The sequence below is a fragment of the Crinia signifera genome, chromosome 6 (assembly GCF_055691185.1).
Source record: "Crinia signifera chromosome 6, ASM5569118v1, whole genome shotgun sequence".
Taxonomy (NCBI): domain Eukaryota; kingdom Metazoa; phylum Chordata; class Amphibia; order Anura; family Myobatrachidae; genus Crinia; species Crinia signifera.
The window spans coordinates 49361475-49388025 of NC_139222.1; the positions used below are offsets into that span (position 1 = coordinate 49361475).

Sequence of the window (26551 nt, forward strand, 5' to 3'; positions counted from 1 at the left end):
CATTACAGTCTTTGATAGTACAGCTCCGGCGGCTGGGCAGTCAGTCACCCTTCTCTGACTCATGTGTGGCTGCCAGCCAGGGAGGGTGTCTGTAGAAAGAGCAGCAGTTGATCAATGTTGTCGCCACTTGAGATACATGAATCTTACTGCTCCTCTTTTGTGGCTGCTGCGGCAGAGACAGAACAGGGAAGGGTCGGTACATTGTCAGGTGTAATGTCATTTATATCATGTGAACGACAAGGCAGCATATTTCTAGCCAAGTGACAGTGGTAACTGGGGGACTCTGTTATTATTTTGCCAACTTGCTGTCAGCCAGATGGAACTCTGTGTGTTTATAAATCATATTTAGTGCTGGTAAACTTTGGGGCCTTGTACACTTTGTACCCCCTGTCACCTGGCCTAACTGGTATCTGCAACCTCATGCGCATTCTCCTCAAAGATATTTGTTTTATTTATATTATTTTATTCTCTGCAGCAGATCGCAGGTGCTTTCCATAACACTGTTACCTTTTGCTCACTTGGGATGGATTGTATGCAGTTATACAGTAGATAGATCTCGCCGTTAGAGGCCCAGGAGGTTCGCCACAAATGCTGCGAGTCCGCCGCATTCTGTGGTGAGCCTTGGCATTTTGCGACTCGCCATTTCCGCTCCTCCTCAGGGAACAGGTGAGGAGGCGAATGGTGAGTAAAACCAGATTCGTTGAATACCCTGATGGTGGGCTATCAGCACTTGTATGTGCCGATAGCTCACCGTAAGGGCATTGAATGCCGCTCATCATCACCATAATGCCTGGCATGATTTTAGCATGAGGACATAACCATTTTTAGATGCATTAAATTTAAGGCTCCTGGATGTGAAAGGTCATTACTTTTAAAAGCCGTTTGTTTGGAACAGAGAACAGACAAACTGGCTGTACTACCTCCCCACCACACTGTAACTCTCACCATATATATCACCCATAAAGCTCCTGCTATTCTTACTGAGATTTGATTTGTTTTGTAGCTGGGCCAACCACTCACAAGTTCCACCACTGAACCCTGAGTAGCAACCGCCTTCCCAAAAATCTGGCCATGGTGTCTGTCATTTTGATACTCTGTAAATAATGTATTCTTTTTAAATAACTTTTTTTTTTTTTTATGAGCATTTGCTAGTATGACACGGTTGGTGCATTCTCGTTTGCACCTGTCCTAAACATGTTGGTTGTGCTCTGTGTAGAGTCACAAAAGATACATTCACCATTTTCTATGTCTATTGGTGGGTGATAAAATGGACAGTGCCCCACTTTGGCAAATGACAATCCGATCTGTAGGTGCATACCTCCCAACTGTCCCGATTACCGCGGGAAAGTCCCGATATTCGGGGACGTTCCCGCCTCCCGCCCGGGGCCGCCATTGTCCCGCGGTGGGGGGGACAGTTGGGAGCCCCCCCAGCTTGCCGAGAATAGACGCTGTGCGCATGCGCACAGCGTCTATTCAGCGGCGAAAACGGGGCGTGGCCGGATTTCGCGTCGCCCCGTGAGGCCACGCCCCCTTTTCTCGAGGTCACGTCCCCTTTTCGGGAGCGCGCGTGGCTTCGCCGCGCAAACGTCCCGACCTCCCAACTTCAAAAGTTGGGAGGTATGTAGGTGTATGACTAGCTTTAGACCTGCTGAGGAGCAGATTACGACAAAATTTTGTAGATTGTTTTATTATCATCAAGGAATATGAATTTTTTTTTTTTAAGTTGAAGATATAAAGCAGCGGGAAGGTTTATATTATATACAGCATGCATATAAGTAGCTTTCACTTGTATTTGCAATATAACATGTAAATGCACTTGGTAATTGCTTCAGATAAAAGTCCAGCTCCTCTTTTGTCTGTTGTTGTTTTTTTGTTTTGTCCTTTTGGGTTTTTTATGTTTCGTGCGATGTTTCCATTTTTTCACACATTGCTTCATCTTCTTTATATTGCTTCCATGACTAAAGTGGAAACAGTTAATGTTATAATATCAGCTTTCATTTTAACAATATTATTTTGCCCAGTACTGACTATGGGGTTTATTCTAGTTCATTCTTTCTGACAAAATCCTTCTTAGATGGACAAAACCATGTGCACTGCAGGGGGGCAGATGTAACATGTGCAGAGAGAATTAGATTTGGGTGAGTTTTTTTGTTTCTGTGCAGGGAAAATACTGACTGCATGATTTTACACTGCAATATAGATCTCACTTTGAAGAAAAACCCCACCCAAATCTAATTCTCTCTGCACAAGTTACATCTGCCCCACCCGCAGTGCACATGGTTTTGTCCATCTAAGAAGGATTTTGTCAGAAAGAATGAACTAGAATAACCCCCTATATGCACTAATTATTCGCAATGCCATGAGAACAAGGCTGGTGGAAGTGCCTTAGGTCAGTGGTTCCCAAATTGTATGCCCAGGCACCCTGGGTGCTGTAACACTTCTTGCAGGGGTGTCTGGTTCATGACCAATCAAATTAATTCTGAGCAAAGTGATAGGCAGCCACTAGCACTGGTTTTGCCTATTATAAAACAATGGACAATCGGAAACAGAACCACCACATACGGATGACTGGTAAGCACAATTTACTTAAGTTAATATTTTTATTTCAAAATAAGAAACTTTAATCCTGTGGTGCCACAAGTGTCCCATACATAAATAGAGCAAGAAAACTGACTAATATTACAAGATCAAACAGAACAAGTACATGGTTTATAAACATTTCTGCCACAGTGGTTTCTGTCACCCTATTGCTTGCAGTATTTAAGTTCTATGACCAACGGTTAGGTGCCTTTGAAAGGAAGTGGCATCATATCCCCAATACAGAGGCGCAGCTTCACATATTCATACCTCCCAACCGTCCCGGATTCGGCGGGACATTCACGATTTACGGCCGATGTCCCGTCGTCCCGGTACTGCTTACCGCAGTCCCGGCTTCCCGAGACGGTTGGGAGATATAAACCACGATAAGGCAGATGTATCATAGCAGCGCTTATCGCGCCGCTATGATACTTCCTGCTTCGCCTCAATAGCGAGGCGAAGCAGGAAGGGACATCGACAAGATGTATTAACATCTTGTCTGCCGAAGCGGGGGAGTGTTAACTCCCCCCTTCGGCGATGTCCCTTTCTGGAGATAGCGCAGTTACTGCGCTATCTCCTGTCCCCCGGCCGGCCGCACTGGGCATGCGCGGGATCTCGCTGTTCACGCGAGATCCCCAGCGCAGCCCAGACCTAACAGCAGGGACAGTGCTGTCCCTGCTGTTTAGATAGGGCTTCGCCAGCCTGATGCTGGCGAAGCCAAAGCAGGCTTCGTGCGGAACGGTCAGCGATGCTGACCGTTCATACATTCGGCCTGCTATCATTTTGATAGCAGCGCCGATATGGACAGGGGCACATAGCGCCCCTGTCCTTTACCGCATCTCACCTCCTTCATACATGGGGGAGAAGCGGTATCAGTGCACATAACGTGCGCTGATACCCCTTCTCCCCCATAACGACCCTTCATACATCTGCCCAAATTACGACGAGCGGCGAAAACGGGGGCATGGCCGGATTTCGTGTCACCCCGTGAGGCCACGCCCCCTTTTCTCGAAGCCACGCCCCCTTTTCCCGACCTCCCAACTTCAAAAGTTGGGAGGTATGCATATTGGGCAGGCTGTACTAACGTGGAAATGCTGTAAAAACTGTTTTCCGGGGTTTTACCACATTTTCAAATGCAGTAAATCCCCACCACAGCTCCGATGTGGGCAGCAACACCAGTTATAGCTGGAGTTACCCTATAGAACCCTATTGACTTATTTTAGCAGCATGGAGTTAGGGATCCGATACAGATGCTTCCCAGCATGCACTGAGGCCAATGGTGTCACTCTATGCATGCACAGAGGGTCTCCCAGGTTACAGACACAGGTGAATGCATGCGTGTTCACATCATAGTGTTCTGGCCCCCCTCAGATTACTGGCATTTTAAAGTAGGGGGTGGGGCTACAATGATAGGAATCATGTTAGCAGTTTCCCCTGACCATCCAGTTTAAAGGATGGCTGAGGAGCCACAATGATGGGATTCAATGCAATCAAGCTGTCTAGAATGGAAACTTCACTCTGTAAATCGGAAGCAGTGAGCAAGACTGGCCTACAGTACTTTTTTCTGGATGCAGGTAGAACCAAACAAATTTTGTGAAAGTCGGTGAGCATGGTTTAAAATGAATGCCACTGTTTGGGAATGGAGATTCCATTGTGTTCCCTTGTTGAGATTAGATCAACCACCCCACATTCCAAAACACTGTTCGGGTACCTCCAGTTAAAGTTGAATAGTTAAGGGTAAATATTTTGGACATCTTAGCCTAAACATGCTTTTCCCCAACATTATCGTAACAATAAACTGACCTTTTCCAGCACTTCATAATTTTTTTGCCTTGTGTTGATATATGGTCTACACAAACTTTGATACTTTTCACGGTTACTCTGAAAAAGATAGAAAAGTCACACCGTAAATTAAAATATGCAAGAACAACTCTACTCGTGTCATTTTAATGCCTAATGAAATTCCGAGGCAGTGCTTGCCGTGATGCTCCCGACTGATACTCTCCCAAGGTTAACAGTAATAGGAGGAAAGGGAAAGCAAATTGTATCTTATCAGCTGTAAAGGTGCCCATACACGGTACAATTTTTGGGTACTTGTGTACTAGCAACGGCGCCCACGATAATTGGTCGCACAACATATAATCGCATCGCATGGCATACACCTGATGCACTGCGATTTAAAATTGTATAAGCCCCCTATACGATGTTTAATTGTATAAGCACCCTAATGGGGGCTTACAATGTTAAATGCACCCCCACTATGGACATGAACCCGAAGCGTGGCGAGCGCAGCGAGCCCGCGAGGGGCAGCAGTACACGTCTTACGACCTTTTCATACCCCCACTATCCACGTCGGCGTGGAGTTGATTTTATATAGTGCGGCGAGCCACCGAGCCCAAAGCGTGGTGAGGGGACGCGTATTACGTATGTATTCCACGTAGTGCGCTCGCCACACTATATAAAATCAACTCCACGCCGACGTGGATAGTGAGGGTATGAAAAGGTCGTAGGACGCGTACCGCCGCCCCTCGTGGGCTCGCCACGCTTCGGGTTCACGTTCATAGTGGGGGGTGCATTTAACATTGTAAGCCCACATTAGGGTGCTTATACAATTTTAAATAGCATACCATTGTATATGCGATAGAATGGCATACAATGCCATACAATTCGATGGTATACAATTTAAAATTGTATAATATGGCATTCCATCGAATGCCTTATGTTCTGCGATGCGATGGATGCCGTGCTAGTACACAAGTACCACTTTTTGTACTAGGTTGCAGCTCATTGTATTTCATTGCATTAAAAAAAGGTATGCAATGCGATCTAGTCCAAATTATATACAATTATTGTACCGTGTATCAGGGGCCCTGGACAACAAAATTGTGGGGGCCCCCACAGACACCCCCCCTCCCCAAGGGAGGCTATTACCTGAGCAGCTCAGGCAGACAGGGGGTCCCTGCAGTGGTCTGTACAGTCAGTGCTGGGGTCCCTGAAGCGTATGAGAAGTCAGCAGCGGGGTCCCTGCAGCAGATGGGAATTAGTAGCGGTATTGGCTACTAGTTCCCATCCACCGGAGGGACCTCGCTGTTGACTGCACAGACCACTGCAGGGACCCCCTGCCCGCCTGTGCTGCGCTTCCCGACTCCGCTGCCCAAGCACGGGGCGACAGGAGCACCACACCGTCAGCAGTGCCGGTGTGGGGGCACCTTATATGTGGGGGCCCTGGGGCAACAACCCCTGTCGCCCCGTGCTTAATCCGCCTCTGCCGTGTATGGGCACCTTATCTAAGAATAAGAATTGATCTGCTTTAAAAGTCTTTACCTAAGTTTTAATTGGAATAGAAGAGAACGTGTATGTAACTGAAAATGGCCATCAAGTGCTCTCTTGCTAAACAAGCAACAGATGTTTTTGCACCGAGCCTAATCACTAGTCATGTCATGTTCTTGTGGCATCAAAATTATATTTCTGTAAATTTAACTCACATAATCTCTGAATATTTGCAGGATGAGTTTCGTGTTGACACTTCAACATTTTCAAGTTCCTTTGGGTTAATTTTAGTCCTAAAATGTATACATCGACATCTGGAGGGCATATCTGGTAAATTAAATATAAAGAAGGTGTCACTTAAGTGTATCAGTTTATGTTCACACAAATGTCCTGTGACTCGAGTTACTTCTCCTTTTAGATTTCAGTCCATTTTCCTAACTTTCTAGTACGTTTTGTTCAGGTGCATAACACACCATCCCATGCCCTCAAGCTTGTCCATCCCCTACACAAGCTCCCACTATCCTCTTCTGGACATACAGAGGTTGGATGCATACACATTAGGGCCCTTATTCCAGTTCACTCGCAAAGGCAAATTCCTTGTCAAATGGACAAAACCAGGTGCACTGCAGGGAAGGGGGGGGGGGGGGGGCGGGGTTATTTTGTGTCTGTCTTGTGCAGGGAAAATACTGACTGCTTTATTTTTATACATTCTAGATCTCACTTTGAAGTAAAACCCCACCCAAATCTAATTCTCTATGCACGTTACATCTACCCCACCTGCAGTGCATATGGTTTTGTCCATTTGAGAAGGATTTTGCCTTTGCAAGTGAACTATAATAAGGGCCTAGGACAGGGGTGGCCAAACCTGTCCTCAAGATCGACCAGCAGTTCATGTTTCTCAGGCATCATGTGAATCTACAGAAGGATTGAATGCAGCAGGTTTGGAAATGTGCCTTTGAAGACCTATACACACGTGGCCCAGCATCCGTGCGGAGCATCTGGCTTATGCACGATCTCCAGGGGGGCGGTAACGTCACCGTTCGGTCAGTTATCGTTACCATTAATCGTTTTACCATAAGAGAGAAGAAAACTGGATATGGTGCAGTACAGTTTTTTAATGGTAAAAAGTGGATAAAAGACATGAATGACAAGGTGGTCTACAAAGAAAATTGCAGACATGTGCGCAGATGTAAAATAAGAGGTCCCAGGCGTCCCTGTTGCTCCTCGGATCCAAGTCTCTTGTCACCTCCACTTGCCCTAGCAAGGTGGGTCTGGATCCTAGGTCCAGCGATGTAGCAAGCAGTTTCTGGGGGTAGGAAGGGATGGCGACAGCTTCCATTTGTAAAAAATGTATGTGAGTCTCTGTCATTTAGAGGAAGGAAGAGGCCAGGGATCTCTGCCATTAGACAGACATTTCCTGGCCTTTGTGATGCACGTCCGATGGTCTGTGACTTAAGCCATCCGATGGTGTTGCAGTGATCCAATGCTTCCTAGGATGCAGGTCAGATTATCACTGTAGCAGAAGGCATCTACTTATAATAGACGCCTTCTGTTTCATACCATACAGAGGGGCAGATTTATTAAGCTTGGAGAAGAGATAACCTGGAGAAAAGGTAAAAGGAGATAAAGCACCAGCCAATCAGCTCCCAACTGTCTTTTTCAAACACAGCTGATTGGCTGGTGCTTTATCTCCTTGTACCTTTTCTCCGCTTTATCTCCAGTTTATCTCTTCTCCAAGCTTAATAAATCTGCCCCAGAGCTTCCAAGAAATCTGCATCCATAGCCACTACAACCACTTATGATCCGGACCCAAGGACTACCACCCCCTTGTCTCTAGTCTGCATCCTACCAAGTTTGGCAATCTACTGCCCTGTATTGTCCAATGATACGTAATTTTACATTTACTGTAATACAGTGTCAAGTGTGTAAAACCTGTACAGACTTTTCTAAGCTTTGTGGCACCATTTAAAAATCAAGTATGATGATTATAGTCAATGGCAATGATATCAGGAAAGCAGCTGTTTCTGAGCATCAGTCTATAAAAGCATACTTGCCTACTTTTGAAAACTTGTTTCAGGGAGATTATAGTTGGTATTAGAATTTTGCACAGCACCCCATTGAGGAGGCGTGTCATGCTCCACTCACAGGGTGTCTCTTTTTATAATCTCTCTATATTTGGAACTAGATTGTGAACGTGGCACCTAGAAGCGTTGGTGTGTACTGCTACACCTGAGAGGAATCTTTTAAAATGACTTACAGTCCAGTATATCCAAATGTAGATGAGCACCAAAGCAGTTAGTAAGAGGTACTATACTGTAATGTAAATGTATCTATCTCTCATTCCTTGTTGTCTAAAAAATGTAACCGCTACATAATGTGGACTAGGTGAAATTAGGGAGATTGCTAGACTTATCAGGGAGAGATGGAGATTGCTACCTCTGAGGAAAGCTGAAACAGCTGTTGGAACTTCTGTTTGTGATATGGATTTTTGTCACATGTAGTTATAATACAAGCTTCTTTCACCTGAACTGTAAGCTGGTCTTTACTTCATCTACCCACGTGGAGAGGTAAGAGCTTCTTCTATCGACTGTACGGACATTGCACCAATGTGTATACTAGCAGAGTGCCGCCTAATGGTATGTACACACGGAAAGGTTTGGCAAAAGATCTGGGCGTTCCCGACGGATTGAAACGTAATCGCTCAAATCGTTCCGTGTGTATTAACGATATATCGGATGATGCGCGTACCCACTGGTCATTGGTAGAGGTCGCTGATCTTTCCTGCATGCAGAAAGATCAGCGACCAATCGTTAGCGATGTGTACCAATCGTTACATGTGTATGCACGATGAACGATTTGGTAAGGCTGATTGACTGACTCCCTCTCCCTCTACCATCGTTAAAGATCAATCGTTTATGTGTAATCGTTTGCTCAATCGTTCATCATTTGACACCAAATCGTTTGTGCAGGAGTTCGGAAGAAATTGTTAAAGACATTGAATCGTTGCCCAAATCTATCAGTGTGTATGCACCTTTACTCCATGCTCCATGATCTATAAGTTTGAGAGTTGAGACTTTATACTTTGTCACATACAAATGTTTATTAGACCGTATGTATTATTGACAATTTGGGATTATTACTGGTATTCTAGCTGTTTGCTATCTTTGCTGGACCTTTGTACCTTTTTTAAATAATTTGTTTAGAAAATAAAAATTAAAGTCTTACCATTCGGGTTCATTGTGAACAAAACCGGTAACAAGGAGAGCAGCAGCAGCATTTGCAGTTCCATATCAATCCTTTGATGGCTCTTGTACAAGTGAAAGTAATGTGAAGGTAAATAGTTTATTATGCAACTTCCTGCATACGTCCAGGTTGCTGAGATTACCTGTGATTATTGTACTTTATAGACCTGTCACTTTTTTTTTTTTTTTTTTTTTTTCACGGTAAAGTTTTTTTTTTTTGTAGGTGTATTTCTTTCACCTCCTTCCGTCTTCTAAATGTTTTCCTAGCAAAGTAACCTGATGATTGCAGTGTATATATACTCAAGACAGTGCAGATTTTTAAAAAATTCTTTAATTTACCGAAGAAGGCAGATTCCAGTGCACACAGCCAGTGGCATAACTATAAATTTTGCTCCCACGGCCTAAAAAATTTGGTATGGAAAAAAGACCTTCTACCCAAGTTGCGGTCACCACAAGATAATTCGGCACTGATGTCCTTCCCCGCAGGGCCGGTGCAAGGCACCGGAGCGCCCCAGGCGAGTCGGGGTGGGGGTGCCCCGGTGCCGGGGGAGGGGGGGTACCTGTCCTGCGGCGCTGTGTATTTAAAGCTGGCGGCGGAGGCAGCGGGGGTCCCTGCAGTCCATTAGAAATAACAAGCGCTATCCGCCGGGCTATGCGGAAGCGCTTCTGTTGTGAAAACACTGGCAGCACGCTGATTGGCTGAGATCAGCGTGCGCAGTGTTTTCACAACAGAAGCGCTTCCGCATAGCCCGGCGGATAGCGCTTGTTATTTCTAATGGACTGCAGGGACCCCCGCTGCCTCCGCCGCCAGCTTTAAATACACAGCGCCGCAGGACAGGTACCCGGGCGGCACGGGGGGGCAAAATGCCACCCTCCAGTGGCCGGCGCCCTAGGCAAATGCCTAGATTTGCCTAGTGGTGGCGCCGGCCCTGCTTCCCCGAGTGGAGACTCTATTGCTGGTTTAAAGATGATAAAAGCTGCAAGCTGGTGATGGAGATGGATTACAAAAAGTATGTCCAGTAGGGAAGACTGTCCAAGTAGTGGCTTAAATGCTTTTAGGGGTGATTTGCAGTCACCCCAAGATGAGTTCCGATAAATGCACATTTTCACAAAGAGCTGGAAACATAATGAAGGCTTTTGGTCCCTCTAGAAAGCGGCAGGTTGCGGAAGAATCTGCAGTGTAATGGGTCCATAGGGTTCCCACACACATTACACCACAGAGTGGTAAGGAAGGCCAGTTCTGTCCTATGAATGCCTTTTTGGATTCTGTAGAGATTGTGGGTGAGAGGAGAATGTTAAGTAAGATAACATTATTGGATAATGCTTCACACCCTCTCAAAAATGTTTTGAAGGATCTGTGTAGCACTTTCAGTGATAGGTTGCTTCACCCTTGATGCTCAACGGAGAGATATCACAGATCTTTTCTTCCTGCTGCAATTAGAATGTACAACTGTCATGGTCTTTGGAGACCTACATGTTCCTAGATTCTTGAGTTATATTGTTTGGATCTTATCATGTGTGTTCTTATTATTATGCTATTACTCTTATCTGTACTAGAACCTTGCTGTAACAATTGCAAATTTCTCCATTGTGAGACGAATAAAGGAATTTTATCTATCTAACTATATATCTATATCTATTAATTGAAATCTACTCCCCTCCCCGTCAAACCCAGCGCTGGCCAGGGGAGAATGTTAACTACATAGATTGAGCAAAATTGGTGAAACTCGAAAACCAATACAAATCTAATTTTCCCTAACACTCCCAGAAAACGTATAGTCCCCAACCACAAATGTCGTCTTTCTGTCAATCAACTTGCGTACGGCTAGCGAATTCGAAGCTGTGTGATCCGTTCTGTGTGCGTGTGTCAGAACTTGGAGGTGCAATGATCAGAGACTGAAAATCGAAAGATGGAGCAACAATGTGTAATTAGGTCTTTACGGAAAAAAGGGGAATTCCACCACAGGCGCTGCAAACCTGTGCAGGTCCTTGCGCTTTCATGGTTGAGAGTCTTTGGATGCTTTGCTAAGTATACTATTCATAGGTTGTAATTGGTTTTATGCTGAACGCTGAGCGATATTGTTATGCTTGAATATTTTAGTAAACATACTATACATATGTTTTATTGGCATTATGCTATTTTTAGGATATGAATTTATTAATTACAGACACACTTTCTTGAAAAAGGCACCGCAGCGTGCCGAAACGGGTAGAATCAAGTGTCTGAAAATTTGAAAGTCAGCAGAGTGTGGAGCATTGTGGTTGCAGTGTTTGGTACCATAATTAAACACCCAGGTTACATCTGATGTGGTATGAAGGCTGTCCTTACCACGTTCCTGCTCCAATGTGGTTCTAAAGAATAAAGTATTCCGGTTATTTGAAGTCATATTTCAAAAGATACCTTTATGGGAGTACACAGAGTTTGGCATATGTAAGCATACATGTGAGCACTATTTTACATATGCACGTGTGAGGTGACCCTAAAATCACCCTGGATCCTTTGGAAACTATCGGGAACACCATTCTCCTTGATTCCTGCTTCACCTTAAAGGGGAAATAAGCTTATTATCCATAGTTTCACTACATATTTTTTTGTCCTTGTTTTCTCCACATGTATATGGACATTTGGAGCGACCAGAAAGGATTGGAGCCCTGTGAATGATCATCAATATTACAGGACCTTTTAGCGCATGTGAGACTTCTCTCTTTTGTTGTAATGTGTAATTAGGATTAATGAATAAGATCACAAACTACCACTTATTAATTAATGTTCTTTTAATGATATACTATAGGTGGATGTCCACACAAATCGTTTGCCCTTTGGCCCTATTCTATCTTATTCCAACCCTGATTGCATATATGTTATACTTCCTGGGACAGCTATGCTTAATGGTGAGACAGAGGCATACTCTGTGTTTCGCCTACAATGCACCCGTTGGAGGCTGTGATTAACATTCCTGGTTTACACCTGATACAGGGCACATGGGCATACCTCCCAACATCTGGGCTGGCTGAGGCGGGATGGTGTGCGCGCTGAATTTTGGGGGATGTGACCTGCCGAAAAGGGGCGTGGCCTTTACTTGTGCCGCTATCGCGAGGCCCGTTTCTCGCCGCGGTGGGGGCATGCCTAGCAGCTCGGTGAGCTGCTGGTCAGCCCCTCTGCCTGCAAGAATAGACACACAGCGTCTATTCACTGACTACAGGGGGGGACTCCCAACTGCCCCCCCCCCCTGCCGCGGGACACTGCCGGCGTCGGGAGGGACGCGGGAATGTCACAAAATATCGGGACGTTCCCACGATAAGCGGGACAGTTGGGAGGTATGCATGGGGTTAGCCCGAAATTCACCTCCTTTAATACTCTCCTGTGTATTTATTCTGTAAATGTCTCAAGGTCCTTTTACACACTGGTTGATTTTGTGTGTATGCTGACCGATGATGGGGAAAATCGCTGGGCTGAAAAACCCTCAGTGCATACACGCTGAGCGTTTTTCACCCGTTTTAGCGATTTTTTTTTTTTTTTTCCCCTGGGGTGGATGGCTTTCCATAGCAGGACTCTATGGAAAGTAGGGGTGTGCACTGGGCACTTTTTGTGTTGGGTTTTAGGTCTGTATCTCTGGCCGTGTTTTGGATCTGGTTAGAAACAAACAAACATAAAAACCACTAAAATCTCAAAAAAACATTTTTTTTTGTTCCTACACTATTATTAACCTCAGTAACATTAATTTCCAGTGTATCCTGAATATCTCACACCTCCACAATGTTGTTTTTAGGCCAAAAGCTTGCATCGAGGTAACTGGATGACTATGCTAATCGATACAAGTGGGTGGCCATTAACGGCAGTATGCAAGGCCGGATTTAGGGGTCAGGCCGCCCCTAGGCACCACACTTTAGTCCGTCACCCCAGTACCTGGTTGGCCCATCCCTGGCACTCCGTCACGCTGCCCAGCTCAGCGCCTCCACTTGGCAGGTAAGCCTCTCCACCTGCTCCTGCAGCTGCCGGTCCTCGACCTTCAGGTCAGTGTTGAGGAGGAGAGCAGCCCTGCCAGCATGTCTTTCAGCTGCCTCTCCAAGCCGCCGGAACTCCTCCAATTCCGCCTGCAGCCCCTGCACCGTCCCCCTGTCACCCTCCTTTCGGAGGCTGATGCAGCTGGCGGCCGGCCACACCGACACCTCCGCGCCAGGTCCATGTATGTCTGGGAGGGAGAGTGCATGCTGACATGCGGAGCGCCAAGGAGGGAGCACTAGCACTACAGGTACCTCTGGTATCGCCTGGCACAGATCACTAGCTCCTGATCTCTATAGGCATCTGTGCAAGGGGTGATGTCAGTACTGCCGCTCAGTCATCCGATGCTGCTGCCTGTAGAGACCCGGAGCTAGTGACATGTACCGGCCGAGGCTCCTTCCTGCCGCCCTTAATTTGTGCCGCCACTAGGCCCATGCCTCAGGAGCCTAGTAGCAAATCCGGCACTGGCAGTGCCACTGGACAGAACTTATGCAGCAGTACCACTGGACTGGAATTATACAGCAGTACCACTGGACTGAACTTATGCAGCAGTACCCTGGACTCATAGCGGCCCCATACACAATGGGCGGCTTTTGAGCTGAAAGAAGCTCAAACTAGCAAACAGAGCTGCTTTCAACTCAGTCACGCAGTGTGTATGGGCCTTTTTCCGGATTTGTTGTATTCAGTCGGTTTACCAGATATTAATCTTTGGTTTACTTCTTGCTGATGTCTCAGCAGCACCCAATAATTATGTCATCACAGTTTGCTATGGTTACTAGACAGAGAATACTGTTCATGCAGTTTACTCCTGCAGTCCTGTTACTCAGAGAAGGCTGTTTTACCTTTTTGTGACTAGGACAGGGCTGGGCAATTATTTCAGCTTGGGGGCCAATTAATACTTCCAGCAGATATTTGAGAGCCGCACTCCAAAAATAGGGGGTGTGGTCACTCAAAAGGGGGTGTGTCTGAATGTATTGTAGCACACCATATACCCCTTTTACACATCATGCAACACAATAATAGACCCCTTATACTTGCCCCTTGCATTAGTAATTTCACACACCAACTCCCCCTTCGTAATTCCACACACCTGCCCCAATGACTAATGCCACACATGCCCCTCACAATTCCACACACCAGCTCCCCCTTAGTTATTTCACACAGCTGCCCCCAATAGTAATGACACACACCTGCCCCTCTTTAGATATTCGAAACACCTGCACGCCAGCCTTGCACATGGCGCCGATTGCAGTCACGGTGACTCAGCCATCCTCGGCGGCGGCGCTGCGGCTGTAGTGACACACGGGGGGGGGGGGGCAGCGTAGTCCAGCAACCTTTCGTGCATGTGCCACATCTGGCGCCTGCTACGCACAGGCTGAACCTCGGCTACACAGGACTACGCCACGCACACACAGCTGCCATCGGACACACATACAGGAGCGGAGCCTGTTGCCCACTCCTGGGCTAGGAAAAACTACTGAAGATGTGATATGTTAGGGTGACTGAGAAGTAGTGGTGGGACTGTAATAAAGTCAAACCAGTAAAAAGATTTTACATTTTGTTTTATTTTCAGTGTTGAACTTTCTGATATTTACAGCTTTGCGATCTCATTCAGAGTTTAATGTGAGTGAAAGCCATACGTGCTTACTTTTGAAAACTAGTTTCAGGGAGATTATACTGTAGTTGGTAGTAGAATTTTGCACAGCGCCCCATTCGGGGGGCGTGTCATGCTCCACCCAAGTGCGTGTTTAGTTCCATATATGGAGAGATTGTGAATGTGGTACCTAGAAGCGTGGGTGTGTATTGCTACATATGAGAGGAATCTTTTAAAATGATATATGCAAATGTAGATGAGCCCCAAAGCAGTTAGTAAGAGCTACTATACTTGGTAAAGTGCTGGGAAATAGTACTGATGATTCAATGTAAATGTAGTATAGTATGGGGAAAGGAGGGGGGGTTTAGGGAAAGATGTGACCTGAGCACAAGTGACACTGAAATCAGGGGTAAGATTAGAACAAATGAAGGATGCAAATAATTATAAACCACAGTATTGAATTATCTTGCCAAAATATGGTTGATAGTGACGTGGTGGTGCACCCCTGAGAGTAAGTATAAGTACAGGGTTTGAGAAGAGAAAAAGTACTCTCTTGATGGGGGGCACTCTTTTTAGTTGTCAAGAAGAAAAATAACTATAAAATGTAACTTTTATTTATATTAAGTTTAAAATTTGAGCTTGGACACATAGACAAACACAAAACTTGGAATAATTAAACAATTTATTATTTGCAGATATTAAAGAATAAATTTGCATTATATATGTTATATATACTGGGTCTCGGAGAGAATGAAAGAACTAGTGTTCAGAGTTAATAGATAGGGGAACAGATTATTGGAATCACCAACGGCTGTGAGGGTGATTAGCCTGATTACGTATTGGGGTTCCTAACCCTATCTGTTAAGGTCAGGGTTGTAAGCTAGCAAAATATTTTACTTGTATTTCTAGACCAGTGGTTCCCAACCCTGGTCCTCAAGTACCCCCAACAGTGCATGTTTTCCAGGTCTCCACACAGAATCACAAGTGCTATAATTAGCTCCACCTGTGGATCTTTTCAAATGTATTTGAATAATGAGTGCACCTGCCGGGTGACCTGGAAAACGTGCACTGTTGGGGGTACTTGAGAACCAGGGTTGGGAACCACTGTTCTAGACCAAGGAGGAGTTGTCCTGCCCTGGTGCAGTCCGGACACTTTTAAGCTTGCTGTGTGCAATAAATGCAGTAGAATTATTTTGGATAGATTTTAGATTGAATCCATCTTAATTGGTCTAACACTTCCCATTAATCAATTATAGGGTGAAAGGTAGGGCGTGGACATCAATGTAAATGTATCTGTCTCTCATTCCTTTTTTTCCACAAAAATGTAACTGTGTAATGTGGGCTAGGTGAAATAAAGGAGATTGCTAGACTAATGAGGGAGAGAGGGAGATTGCTGCTATTTCAGGGAGTCTCCTGCAGAATGCAGGAGGGTCGACAACTATGGTGCAAGCTCTGTTTTACCATATTTTCTATTTGCAGATTTGCTTCCATTTTAACATCGAATTGAATACAAAAGGAATCTTTTTTTTTTTTTTTTCTCCAGCCACCGTTTATGATTGTTTGCATTAAACAAGGTCCTTAACGGTGAAGTAGATACTAGAATACTGGATTTTCCTGTAATTGAAATCTGCTGTTGCTTATAGTTTTGTATTTATTTTTCCACTTCCATGCTATTGTTAGTACAAAACTGAATCAAGAATTTGAGGTGATAAATGACCACTCCCATTAAAAAAGGAACCCTAACTAACTAGGACGTCACAGCTAATTTATTTACCTTTTTGCTTGGAAAGAATAGAACTTTGTGCAGCTGATAATCTATAGCAGCAATGCCTGACGAACCCTGCTTGGAATGGTATATAAAGCAAATGTTTCATTTGTCCAAACGCCAACCCTTCTGGTGAATGAAAGGATTAAAGCACAAATCAGTTATTTGTTCTAAAAATTAATTCTAATGAACAGGAAACATTTGGCTTGAATAAACAATGTCACTTTCTCAGTGGTGTTCTGGCCATAGATGCCCCCCCCCCCCCCCGCCCCCGCTCCTCTCCAGCGTGTTTCCCCAGCGTGTGACGTGAGGACATCACACGCATAACAGTGAAGCTGAAGCAGGAGAGAGGAAGAGAGACCAGCAGACACTGCTGCTTCCCTTGGATCCGACACATCCCAGGCCGCCCTAGCATGCCCATCCGCCCGCCCAACCTGTACACAGTAGCCAATAGCTGGCTTTGTGTACAGTCAATTGAATCAGTGGGGGGATTTGTCATCTCTGCCATGGCCGCACTTGCGCTGCGGCTCAATCGTCTCTGGTGCTCAGCCAGTGGGCAGAGGCAGGCAGCAGAATGGCAGTGCGTCGAGCAGGTGCCGGCGCCCACACAGACCCAACTGCTGCTTGCTCCCCCAAGCAGCTGCTGGGGCTGCCTTACAGTAGTTACGCCACTGAGGGGCACTACCTAGGTGCCTTTCCCTCGGATAGACTACAGAGAGTATAGCAAATGCTGTCTCTGAGCACGACTGCTTTCTTGTTTTCCTTGTGGTTCTTAGAACCCTATTATGATTGCTGTAGCAGTTGTCAGGGGTGCATTCAAGCAACACCTCTGGCCTGATCCTGCAATCACAGTTTCTGTATATTCTGGCAGGTTGAGTACAGAATGTTAACACATCGTTTTCGGACAAGGGATGTGATGTTTTAAACCCTGAAAAGCTAGAAAGTACCAGGCAGTCAGGGTCTAATTGCCAGCAACGTAAATACCCTTTATATTGCATTGGTAATGCTCCCGCATGTACTACAGCAGTGGTTCTCAACCCCGGTCCTCAGGACTCCCACACAGTTCATGTTTTCCAGGTCACCTGTGCATGTTTAGACAGTTGGTGATGCAGAGGGCAGCTGCTGGGGACCTGGAAAACGTGCACTGTGTGGGGGTCCTAAGGACTGAGGTTGAGAACCACTGTACTACAGTATAACAGTCAGTGTTTGTAAAGCGAATGTCCATGGATCATTGCAATACAGGATCATCCAAACTTGCTGTATTAAGAAAGGGTTAATTGCTGAGTACATTTTGATCTAAAACACTAATAACGTTCTTAAAAGAAACATTATTTATTAACCGTTTCTTATATAGCGCATACATATTCCGCAGCGCTTTACAGAGCATAGTTATTAGCAAAAACACATAACGAATTACAGCACAAGATAGTTTAGGACAAGTACATGGTTAATATGGATAGTTGCATCAGTGGACAGGACACTGAAACAAGCATCAGGGTGGCAGAGGTCTATATATTCTAAGAAAGGCACATGAGGAGAGAGGGCCCTGCTCGTGAGAGCTTACATTCTAAAAAACATGTTGAATAGAAGATAGAATTCCTTTATTCGTCTCACAATGGAGAAATTTACAATTGTTACAGCAAGGTTCTAGTACAGATAAAGGTGAAAATAGCAAATAAGATAAGAAGTCCAAACAATATAAATCTAGAATCTAAGAACATGTAGGTCTCTACAGACCATGACAGTTGTACATTCTGATTGCAGCAGGTAGAAAAGACCTGCAGTACCTCTCCGTTGAGCATCGAGGGTGAAGCAACCTATCACTGAAAGTGCTACACAGATCCGTCAAAATATTTTTGAGCGGGTGTGAAGCATTATCCAATAATGATGTTATCTTGCTGATCATTCTCCTCTCACCCACAACCTCTACAGAATCCAAAGGCATTCCTAGGACAGAACTGGCCTTCCTCACCAGCCTGTTAAGTCTCTTATTGTCGGCTGTTGAAACACTGCTGCCCCAGCAGACCACTCCGTAGAATATGGCTGATGCCACTACACAGTCAAAGAAGGTCTTCAGGAGCGCTCCCTGCACTCCAAAGGACCTCAGTCTCCTCAACAGATAAAGTCTACTCTGCTCTTTCCTATACAAAGCAGCAGGATTATCAGTCCAGTCCAATTTATTGTTCAGATGAAAACCCAGATACTTGTAAGTTCTTACGATCTCAATATCCATTCCCTGAATATTCACAGGAGTTGGGGGGGGGGTATGCTGACGTTTCCTGAAATCAACTACCAACTCCTTAGTCTTCCTCGTATTGAGTTGAAGATGGTTCCCCTGACACCAAGTAGCAAAGTTCTGCACAAGTTCTCTGTACTCCCTATCTTCGTCATCTACAATAAGGCCCACAATAGCAGAGTCATCAGAGAACTTTTGTAGATGACAGGTTGATGAATTATATGTGAAATCTGCAGTATAGAGGGTAAAGAGAAATGGTGCCAAAACCGTTCCCTGAGGTGCCCCTGTACTACAAATAATAGTATCAGAATGGCACTCGCTGGTCCTCACATACTGTGGGTGGTTAGTAAGGTAATCCAGGATCCAGGTGATTAGATGATGATCCACCCCAGAGTTGACCAGTTTTTCCCCCAGAAGCATGGGCTGGATGGTGTTAAAAGCACTGGAGAAGTCAAAGAACATTATTCTCACGGTGGCCCCAGCCCTCTCCAGATGAGGTAGGGATCTCTGCATTAAATATATGACAGCGTCATCTACACCAATTCCCGGCTGATAAGCAAACTGCAATGGGTCCATAGAAGTTCTCACCAGGGGTCGAAGATAGCCTAGGACCAACCTCTCCAGGGACTTCATCAGCTGAGATGTCAGCGCAACCGGCCTATAGTCATTGAAGTCCTTGGGACGTGATGACTTTGGCACAGGTACCTCACATGAGGTTTTCCACAGCTTTGGTACCCTCCTTTGCTCCAGACTTAGATTAAAGAGGGTTGCCACTATCCCACACAGCTGCCCAGCACAGGACTTAAGTGCTCGTGAACTGATACCATCTGGACCCTCAGCCTTCCTTACATTACACCTACTTAGTTCTCTCCTCACCTGATTTGTTGTAAAGGACAGGGTGGAAGCAATAGGGATAGTAGAGCTATGCCCTGGCTTGGGTGATTGAGGACACCGCTGTTGGTGATAGTTTACCGGGGGTGAAGTGACAGCCTGATCAAATCTGTTGAAAAAAATTGTTCATGTCATTCACCCACTTAAAATACTCCTTAGGATGGGATACCACATCTTTGGACCCGGAAATGGTTTTTAGATCACTCCAGATTCCCCTGACATTCTTAAGCTGGAGCTGTTCCTCCATCCTCCTTCTATAGCTCACCTTACCCTCCCTAATATTCACCCTCAATTCCCTCTGCACAGATCTCCGCTCCATGATTTTAATTTCAGTTTTGCTCACTATAATGAGATGCATAATATGGCAAACAGCAGTGTTTCGTATAGAAAATTGACCCTACTAATGTGCTAGTCCAAGCCCCAATTTTGTGCCTGAAACCAGTGCAGAACTACTAAGTAGATGCCAGACCAGTGTCCCTCCCCTTAGTTGACAGCTCTGTCTGCTCCTTTGTTCCAGCCCAGAGTCTCTCCCTTTTGTTCCAGTCCAGATACCCCATTATGTTACTTACTATAGTACAACTATAGAGGGTGCTGAGACTTTGCCAGGCCACAATGCCACAAGCAGCTGCTAAACTACCTCCAGAGAAATCCCAGTCAGGGATCCATACTCTAGACAGAGGAGGGCTGTGTTTTGCCTGTGTGGGCTGTAAGCAGAGTTCTTACTGGTTTGTTGCTGTGCAGTGTGAACGGATTAAACGGGTCGGGTGACCCATTTCCCATTCACACTATGGAGGAGGCAGTGCCAGCTCTAAGCACTACTTCCTCCCCCGATGACGCTCTGCCGCACCCCCTCATGACCTCATGAGGCGATCTGAACAGACTGCACATGCAGGGTCGCACCGGGACTGAACCATTTAAAAGTCCCTGTGCGATCCTGCATTTGCGGTCTGAAAGCGGTATTAATTGGGATTGAACGTGGCCGAAAATGGGGTGTGGCCTATACAAAGGGGCGTTGCCTTGTGGGATGCCGCGCCCCCATTTCCCCCCCGTTCTGCGCCGCTGAATAGATGCTGTGCGCATGTGCACAGCGTCTATTCTCTTCAGGCTAGAGGGGACTCCGAGCTGCCCACCGTGAGACAATGGCGGCCCCGGGCGGGAACGTCCCCAAATACCGGGACGTTCCCGCAGTAAGCGAGACAGTTGGGAGGTATGTTTTAGGCTGTTAAATTGGCACTGGGAACAACTATAATCGCTAAGTGGATTAATTTGTCTAGATCTGGGGTAGCCAACTCTAGTCCTCGAGAGCTACCAACAGTGCATGTTTTGCAGGTCTCCTCACAGAATCACAAGTGAGCTAATTAGCTCCATCTGTGTATCTTTTAAAATGTGTCAGTGATTAATGAGTGCAGCTGTGCAGCAGCTAGGTTGTCTGGAAAATGTGAACTGTTGGTAGCTCTCGAGGGCTACCACTGGTCTAGATAAACATTTTAATTACGAATGTTAAACTTTGCAAAAGAGGCAGGGTATATCTTTACTTTGCAATCAATTACATTTTTTGGGTGATATCCTATTAGTATTGTCCCTACACTGCTACTATGAGCCTTGATGCCGGTATCCCTTCTCCCCAATATTTGCTGTTATCGGGTATTAAGCTTCACATGATCCATTTTTGGTTGATAATCATGGGCGCCAAATCGATACCATTTATAATGGATTTAAAGCAGCGGTTCCCAGCGATTTTTAAAGCACCGGGGTTTTTTTCTCTCCCGTACCCCTTGATTAGGCTTTTTGTTTAGGGGTACCGCCTCACAGACCCCGATGTTAATACCACTGCCGGACTGCTCACTAAAACATCATAAAGGGGCTGAAACCTTATTTGTATGTGTTTTTTTTTTTTTTTTTTTTTTTTTTTTTTTTTTACAGAGGCATGAAAATGTTTTAATACACCAATAACCAACTTTTTATATCTTTATCATGTCCTTAATATATGCTCACAAATTGTGGACCCCCTGCTATAACTGAGTATATATATATCTCTATATCCTGCTGCAGAGGATGCCAGAAATGCCCAAGAGCCAACTCTGGAGCCAGAAGTGACACATTGCAGCTCTGTCTCCTCGGCAAGGACAGACTAGGGATGGAGATCGTTGTGATCACTATTGATCGTACAAATGGTCTTCGATGGCAGCATAATATGTAATGGATGACCATCGATGGTTTTTTAACTATCGATGGTCATCCATTTTCTTTGACGGACTTGCCTGTGGGCCAATCTGAACCTGAGGCAGGTTTTCATTCTATGCTTCAGGATAATTAAAAAAAAAAAAAAGGTATTCGGTTATGCTGTGCCATTGATGGGGGGGAATAAGCTGGTTCTCCCGCATTGATGGCAAAGCTATCAATGATTATGAAGGGTCAATGGCCACCCCTATGACAGACTTCCCTATACTTCTGCCATTTCAGGCCATATTTTGAAGCATCCCCAAATGGGAACCGCTGATCTTTGTGTAAAATATAATGTGGAAATAAAATGACAACCAATATTTTCACTGCTGTAATAACTATGAAATGTAATCCTGAATAAATACATGATATTAGAAAGTATTCTGCACTGCAGTGGGTTGGTCTTTATCACTTTACTACATAATTTCATGATTTATGTTCATACACACACCGCAAATAATTATTTTATTGCATAAAAAGTAGAAAGCATTCAAAAGGCCAAAGGTCTCTTGCGGCATACTTTATAAGAGATTTGATTGTTTACTTCACTTGTTATTAAGGAAACGTTATCTCTTTAGTGGGTCCAGCTAGTATACAGCAGTAGTGGCTATATAACGTGAAGTCCAAAGGTAGCTATAAGCCTGACTATACAGGGTTTGGGTCTGACAATGTCAGTGTCCTGCTGTAGTTCTAAAAGGTTCCTTTACCTCCATGGTGATTTTGTCAGAAGATTTTACAGTGAGTATGTCAGTTCAACTATACAGTATACATCCAGTGCAAGTGGGATGTGTGACCACCATTGCCAGTATGCAGAATGATCCCAGTGTCAGTAATCAGTATGCCCAACTACAATATCCGTGTTCTCCATGCCTCTCAGAGCTGATAAGCCAATATTGTTTCATGGTCAATAAGCAGTACTCGTCTCCCAGGGCCAGAATGTAAAGTGCTCTGCTGGCCAGTTATTTATCTGTCCCTCCTATATGGCCTTATTCAGATCTGAGCTCAGTATAAATTTGTTTGGAAAATGGGCAAAACCATGTGCACTGCAGGTGGGGCAGATGTAACATGTATAGAGAGAGTTAAATTTGAGTGGGGTGTGCTGAAACTGAAATCTAAATTGCAGTGTAAAAATAATGCAGCCATTATTTACCCTGCACAGAAACAAAATAACTCACACAAATCTAACTCGCTCTATACATGTTACATCTGCCCCACCTGCAGTGCACATGGTTTTGCCTATTTTCCAAACAAATTTCTACTGAGCTCAGATCTGAATAAGGGCCCTAGTGCTGAGGCTGCTGTCAGAATAAAAACAGGGAAGTAGCTTGTGCTGTTGTTGACGGCCTACTTCCTACAGGTAGCAATACAGAAGTTTTGGAATGAGCTGCTTGTCGCCATCGATTTCCAGCTTACACACTGCTGTTGCCCTGCTCATATTCAGCCTCTCTTCTTATATCACAGAGAAATGGGAAAAGTGAAGTCTTTGTTTACAATGAGAACAACACACATCTAAAATTGCATTAAGTGATTGATTTCAATCATTGAATTCAATCACATTCAATCAGTGTTAAGCCTGGTGAAGAAATAAAGTGGAAGGAGAATGCAGCAGCCAATCAATTCCCAACTGTCATTTTCAAACACAGTCCATTGGCTAGTGGTTTATCTCCTTTCATTTTTTCTCCACTTTGTCCCCACGCTAGGCCAGATGTATCAAGCTTCAAAAAGTGATAACATGGAGAGTGATAAACAGCCAGCCAATCCGCTCCTACCTGTCATTTTTCAAACCCAGCATGTAACATGACAGATAGGAGATGATTGGCTGGCCATTTATCACTCTCCATATTATCACTTTTTGAAGCTTGATACATCTGGCCCATAGTTTTCTTCCCTCCTGCATTTGTGAGGGGGTCAGTGGGCAGTTGCGTGGTGTGCTGCCTGCTGCCATAGCTTGACCACATACCTAGTGCTGCACCCTATCACCTTTAGGCCTTAAAGAACCACAGTCCTGGTAACTCAACTGCAACCGGAATGAGGATCTAGGAGGAAGTAGAGGAGGTGGGTCCCATAACTTGCCTTCAAAGCAAACTTTGGGCTTATGTGGAGATCATCTTCGGTGCTATTGGCCTCAGAGCCCGAATTAACACCTATCAGCACTTGCGCACCTAGGTGCAACACACAGAGACAGACTAACAGAGATGACAACCCATGTCCTCAGCCTTGTACTGCCTCTCCACTTACAGGTCCCTGTAAGGAGACAAGACAATACCACCATGCAGGGCCTAACACTACCAGGTGTGACACGCATCTGCAACACAAAGCCCTCAAACTGACAGTGTGTGTGGTGCACCTAACTTAATCCAGCAGCTGCATAATATATCGGAGCTCTAGACTTTCAAACATCTGTGCCATTTCCCTGCTTTGGTGATGAAGCACTATGATCCTTATTGCTACATGCATTTTGAATAAGGTTTCTCATAGCTACTTATAAGGAACCACTTATAAAACATAATACATGCAGAGCCTGCCCTAGGCATAGGCATACTAGGCAAATGCATAGGGCGTTTGGAATACCTAGGGGCACCAGCAGCTTCTGCTGATTAAAATGTTATGCAGCATGCCTATATTCTGTGTGTGAGTGAGGCTTGTATCTGCATATGAAATAGTGTATTCATGGAAATCACTGTAACATAGCATTCCGTATTCAGGTACAGCCACAGTCACACACAAAATATAGGCATGCCGCATATCATTTTAATCATCGGAAGCTCTTTGTGTGTCCTGGTCACATAACAATGCAAATAAGATGAATTTTCATCAAAAAAGGGACCCAACGTTAGCAGAACTGGCCAGGAGCTGCATGGCCTATTGAGGCAATATGTATGAGGAAACATCTGTATCCAAGCAGAGGCAAAGGTCACAGTGTTATCGGCTGTGCGACTGCTGTCTGCGGGTGGGTTGGTTGTGCAATAGTTTTCGGCATACTGTGTAAGGGGCATTTTGTGTGTCATGTATAAATGCATTAATAATGTGCGACATGTGTAACAGGCATTATGTGTGTCATTGGGCCTTATTCTAGTTAACTCTTTCTGACAAAATCCTTCTTAGATGGACAAAACCATGTGCACTGCAGGTGGGGCAGATGTTACTTGTGAAGAGAGAATTAGATTTGGGTGGGGTTTTACTTCAAATTGACATCTATATTTGCAGTGTAAAAATAAAGCAGCCAGTATTTACTCTGCACAGAAACTAAAGAACTCACCCAAATCTAATTATCTCTGCATATTTTACATCTGCCCCCTGCAGTGCACATGGTTTTGTCCATCTAAGAAGGATTTTGTCAGAAAGAGTGAACAAGAATAAGACCCATTATGTGTATGAAGGACATTTATAAAGGTTGGCATAATGTGTAAGGGGCATTATGTTTATAAGGACATTAATAATATGTGTCATGTGTAAGGGGCATTACTGTGTGGCATTATCAGGGGTGCCGAGAGATGGGGGTAAAAAATACCCAGGCCAAAGTCTGATGGAAGGGCCCAGTGGGGGCCCCCTCCCCTTATGTGACAGCAGCAGCTGCAGCTCTTCTCCTCTGCCCAGCACACACTGCTTTGTGCTGGGTTGCAGTGTGGCCATGGAGGTGCTTAAAATACAATATTTTCTCAGGATTTTTTTCTAAGGGTATAATGTGAATAATGTGAGGAGTAATGTATATAAGGTAAAGTGGTACTACTGTAAGATGTAACATGAATAAGGGACACCATCGCATGATATACTGTAATGTGAATAAAGTTGCACTACTGTGTGGCATAATTTGAATTGGGGGTTCTATTGTGTGGCCATGCCCCTTCCCAGCAAGAAGACACCCCTGTTTGGGCTGCGCACCAAATGTGCGCACTGTTTCTATTTAAAATATTGCAGGTAGGAGCACCAAAATGATGACTGGGTCAGAGGCGGAACTAGTGGTGGTGCTAGGGGGCACCAGCCAAAATCTTGTCTAGGGAGTCATTTAGGCTAGGACTGGCTCTGAATACATGAACAAGCCCTGACACAATTCTGTGTCTTTACTTCAACAAGTACAGTAGGTCTTACTACCTTCTTTGGCTTTATCTATATTTACTGGAGATTTTATGATACACCTATCGCAAACACTTTTTCTTAATGTCTATACTTATCCCAGGTTCACCCAGTCAGTCCAAGTTTCTAAGAAGCCAGCAGGAGAGGTTAACTGTTCAGAAACTTTATTTCCTGCTCTTTCTCTTAATTATATGCATCGCTTATGTAGTTTTTAAGTTTACAATAATAACAAACTTTGAACATGGATGTACAAGGCAGGACTCTACAGCGGCCCTTATTCTGATTGAGTCAGATGGCTGCGTTTTCGGTCGGACGGACGATGTTTTGTGTTTGCGCATGTGCAGAGGCATTTTTGCGCATGTGCGAACGCCGCGCACGTCCGAATACGGCATGAACTCCATACAGAAAACGATCGGTCGGAACAATCCGAACAGGGGGTGGAGAGGGCGTGAAGGGCTTTTTGGGCTCATTACTATATGCGTACGCCCCGCGTTTCATGGGCGTTCCCATGAAAATGATGGGCGTACCTATGGTAATCCGGCCGTGACGCACGTGTAGGGGGTGGACAGCTTACATAGCCGGGTGCCAGCTGCCCGCCCATTTTCCTGCTTTTGCACAGAGAAATGTCCGAGTGGTCTGGAGCACTCGGAGCTGTCTGACTGCTTGGTACATCATT

At 45.0% G+C, this 26551-nt stretch overlaps 2 protein-coding genes across 4 annotated transcripts in view; one reads left to right on the forward strand and one right to left on the reverse strand.

Moving 5' to 3' along the window:
* Positions 1 to 26551, forward strand: part of RASSF4 (Ras association domain family member 4) — a 166567-nt gene that overhangs the window by 43460 nt on the left and 96556 nt on the right. The gene's annotated exons all lie outside the window — the stretch shown is intronic.
* LOC146006946 (uncharacterized) lies at positions 1694 to 14399 on the reverse strand. Of its 2 annotated transcripts, none has more exons than XR_014444136.1 (4): positions 14283 to 14399; positions 6063 to 6174; positions 4381 to 4458; positions 1694 to 1958 (listed from the first exon to the last, which is right to left on the reverse strand). XR_014444136.1 is itself a non-coding variant. In XM_083145381.1 (4 exons), exons 1-4 carry the CDS (start codon positions 9134 to 9136, stop codon positions 1829 to 1831), a joined length of 384 nt encoding a protein of 127 aa, XP_083001507.1. In that variant the 5' UTR covers positions 9137 to 9159; the 3' UTR covers positions 1694 to 1828. The 2 variants fall into 2 exon arrangements, 1 of the variants encoding a protein (XP_083001507.1); XM_083145381.1 differs by lacking the exon at positions 14283 to 14399 and adding an exon at positions 9073 to 9159.

Coding starts and splice junctions, on each gene's coding strand:
- LOC146006946 (XM_083145381.1), bottom strand. CDS start 9,136: ATGGAACTGCAAATGCTGCTGCTGCTCTCCTTGTTACCGGTTTTGTTC. Junction 6,175..9,072: donor GTTCACAATGAACCCGAATG/GTAAGACTTTAA, acceptor TTAATTTACCAG/ATATGCCCTCCAGATGTCGA. Junction 4,459..6,062: donor TGCAAATATTCAGAGATTAT/GTGAGTTAAATT, acceptor TATCTTTTTCAG/AGTAACCGTGAAAAGTATCA.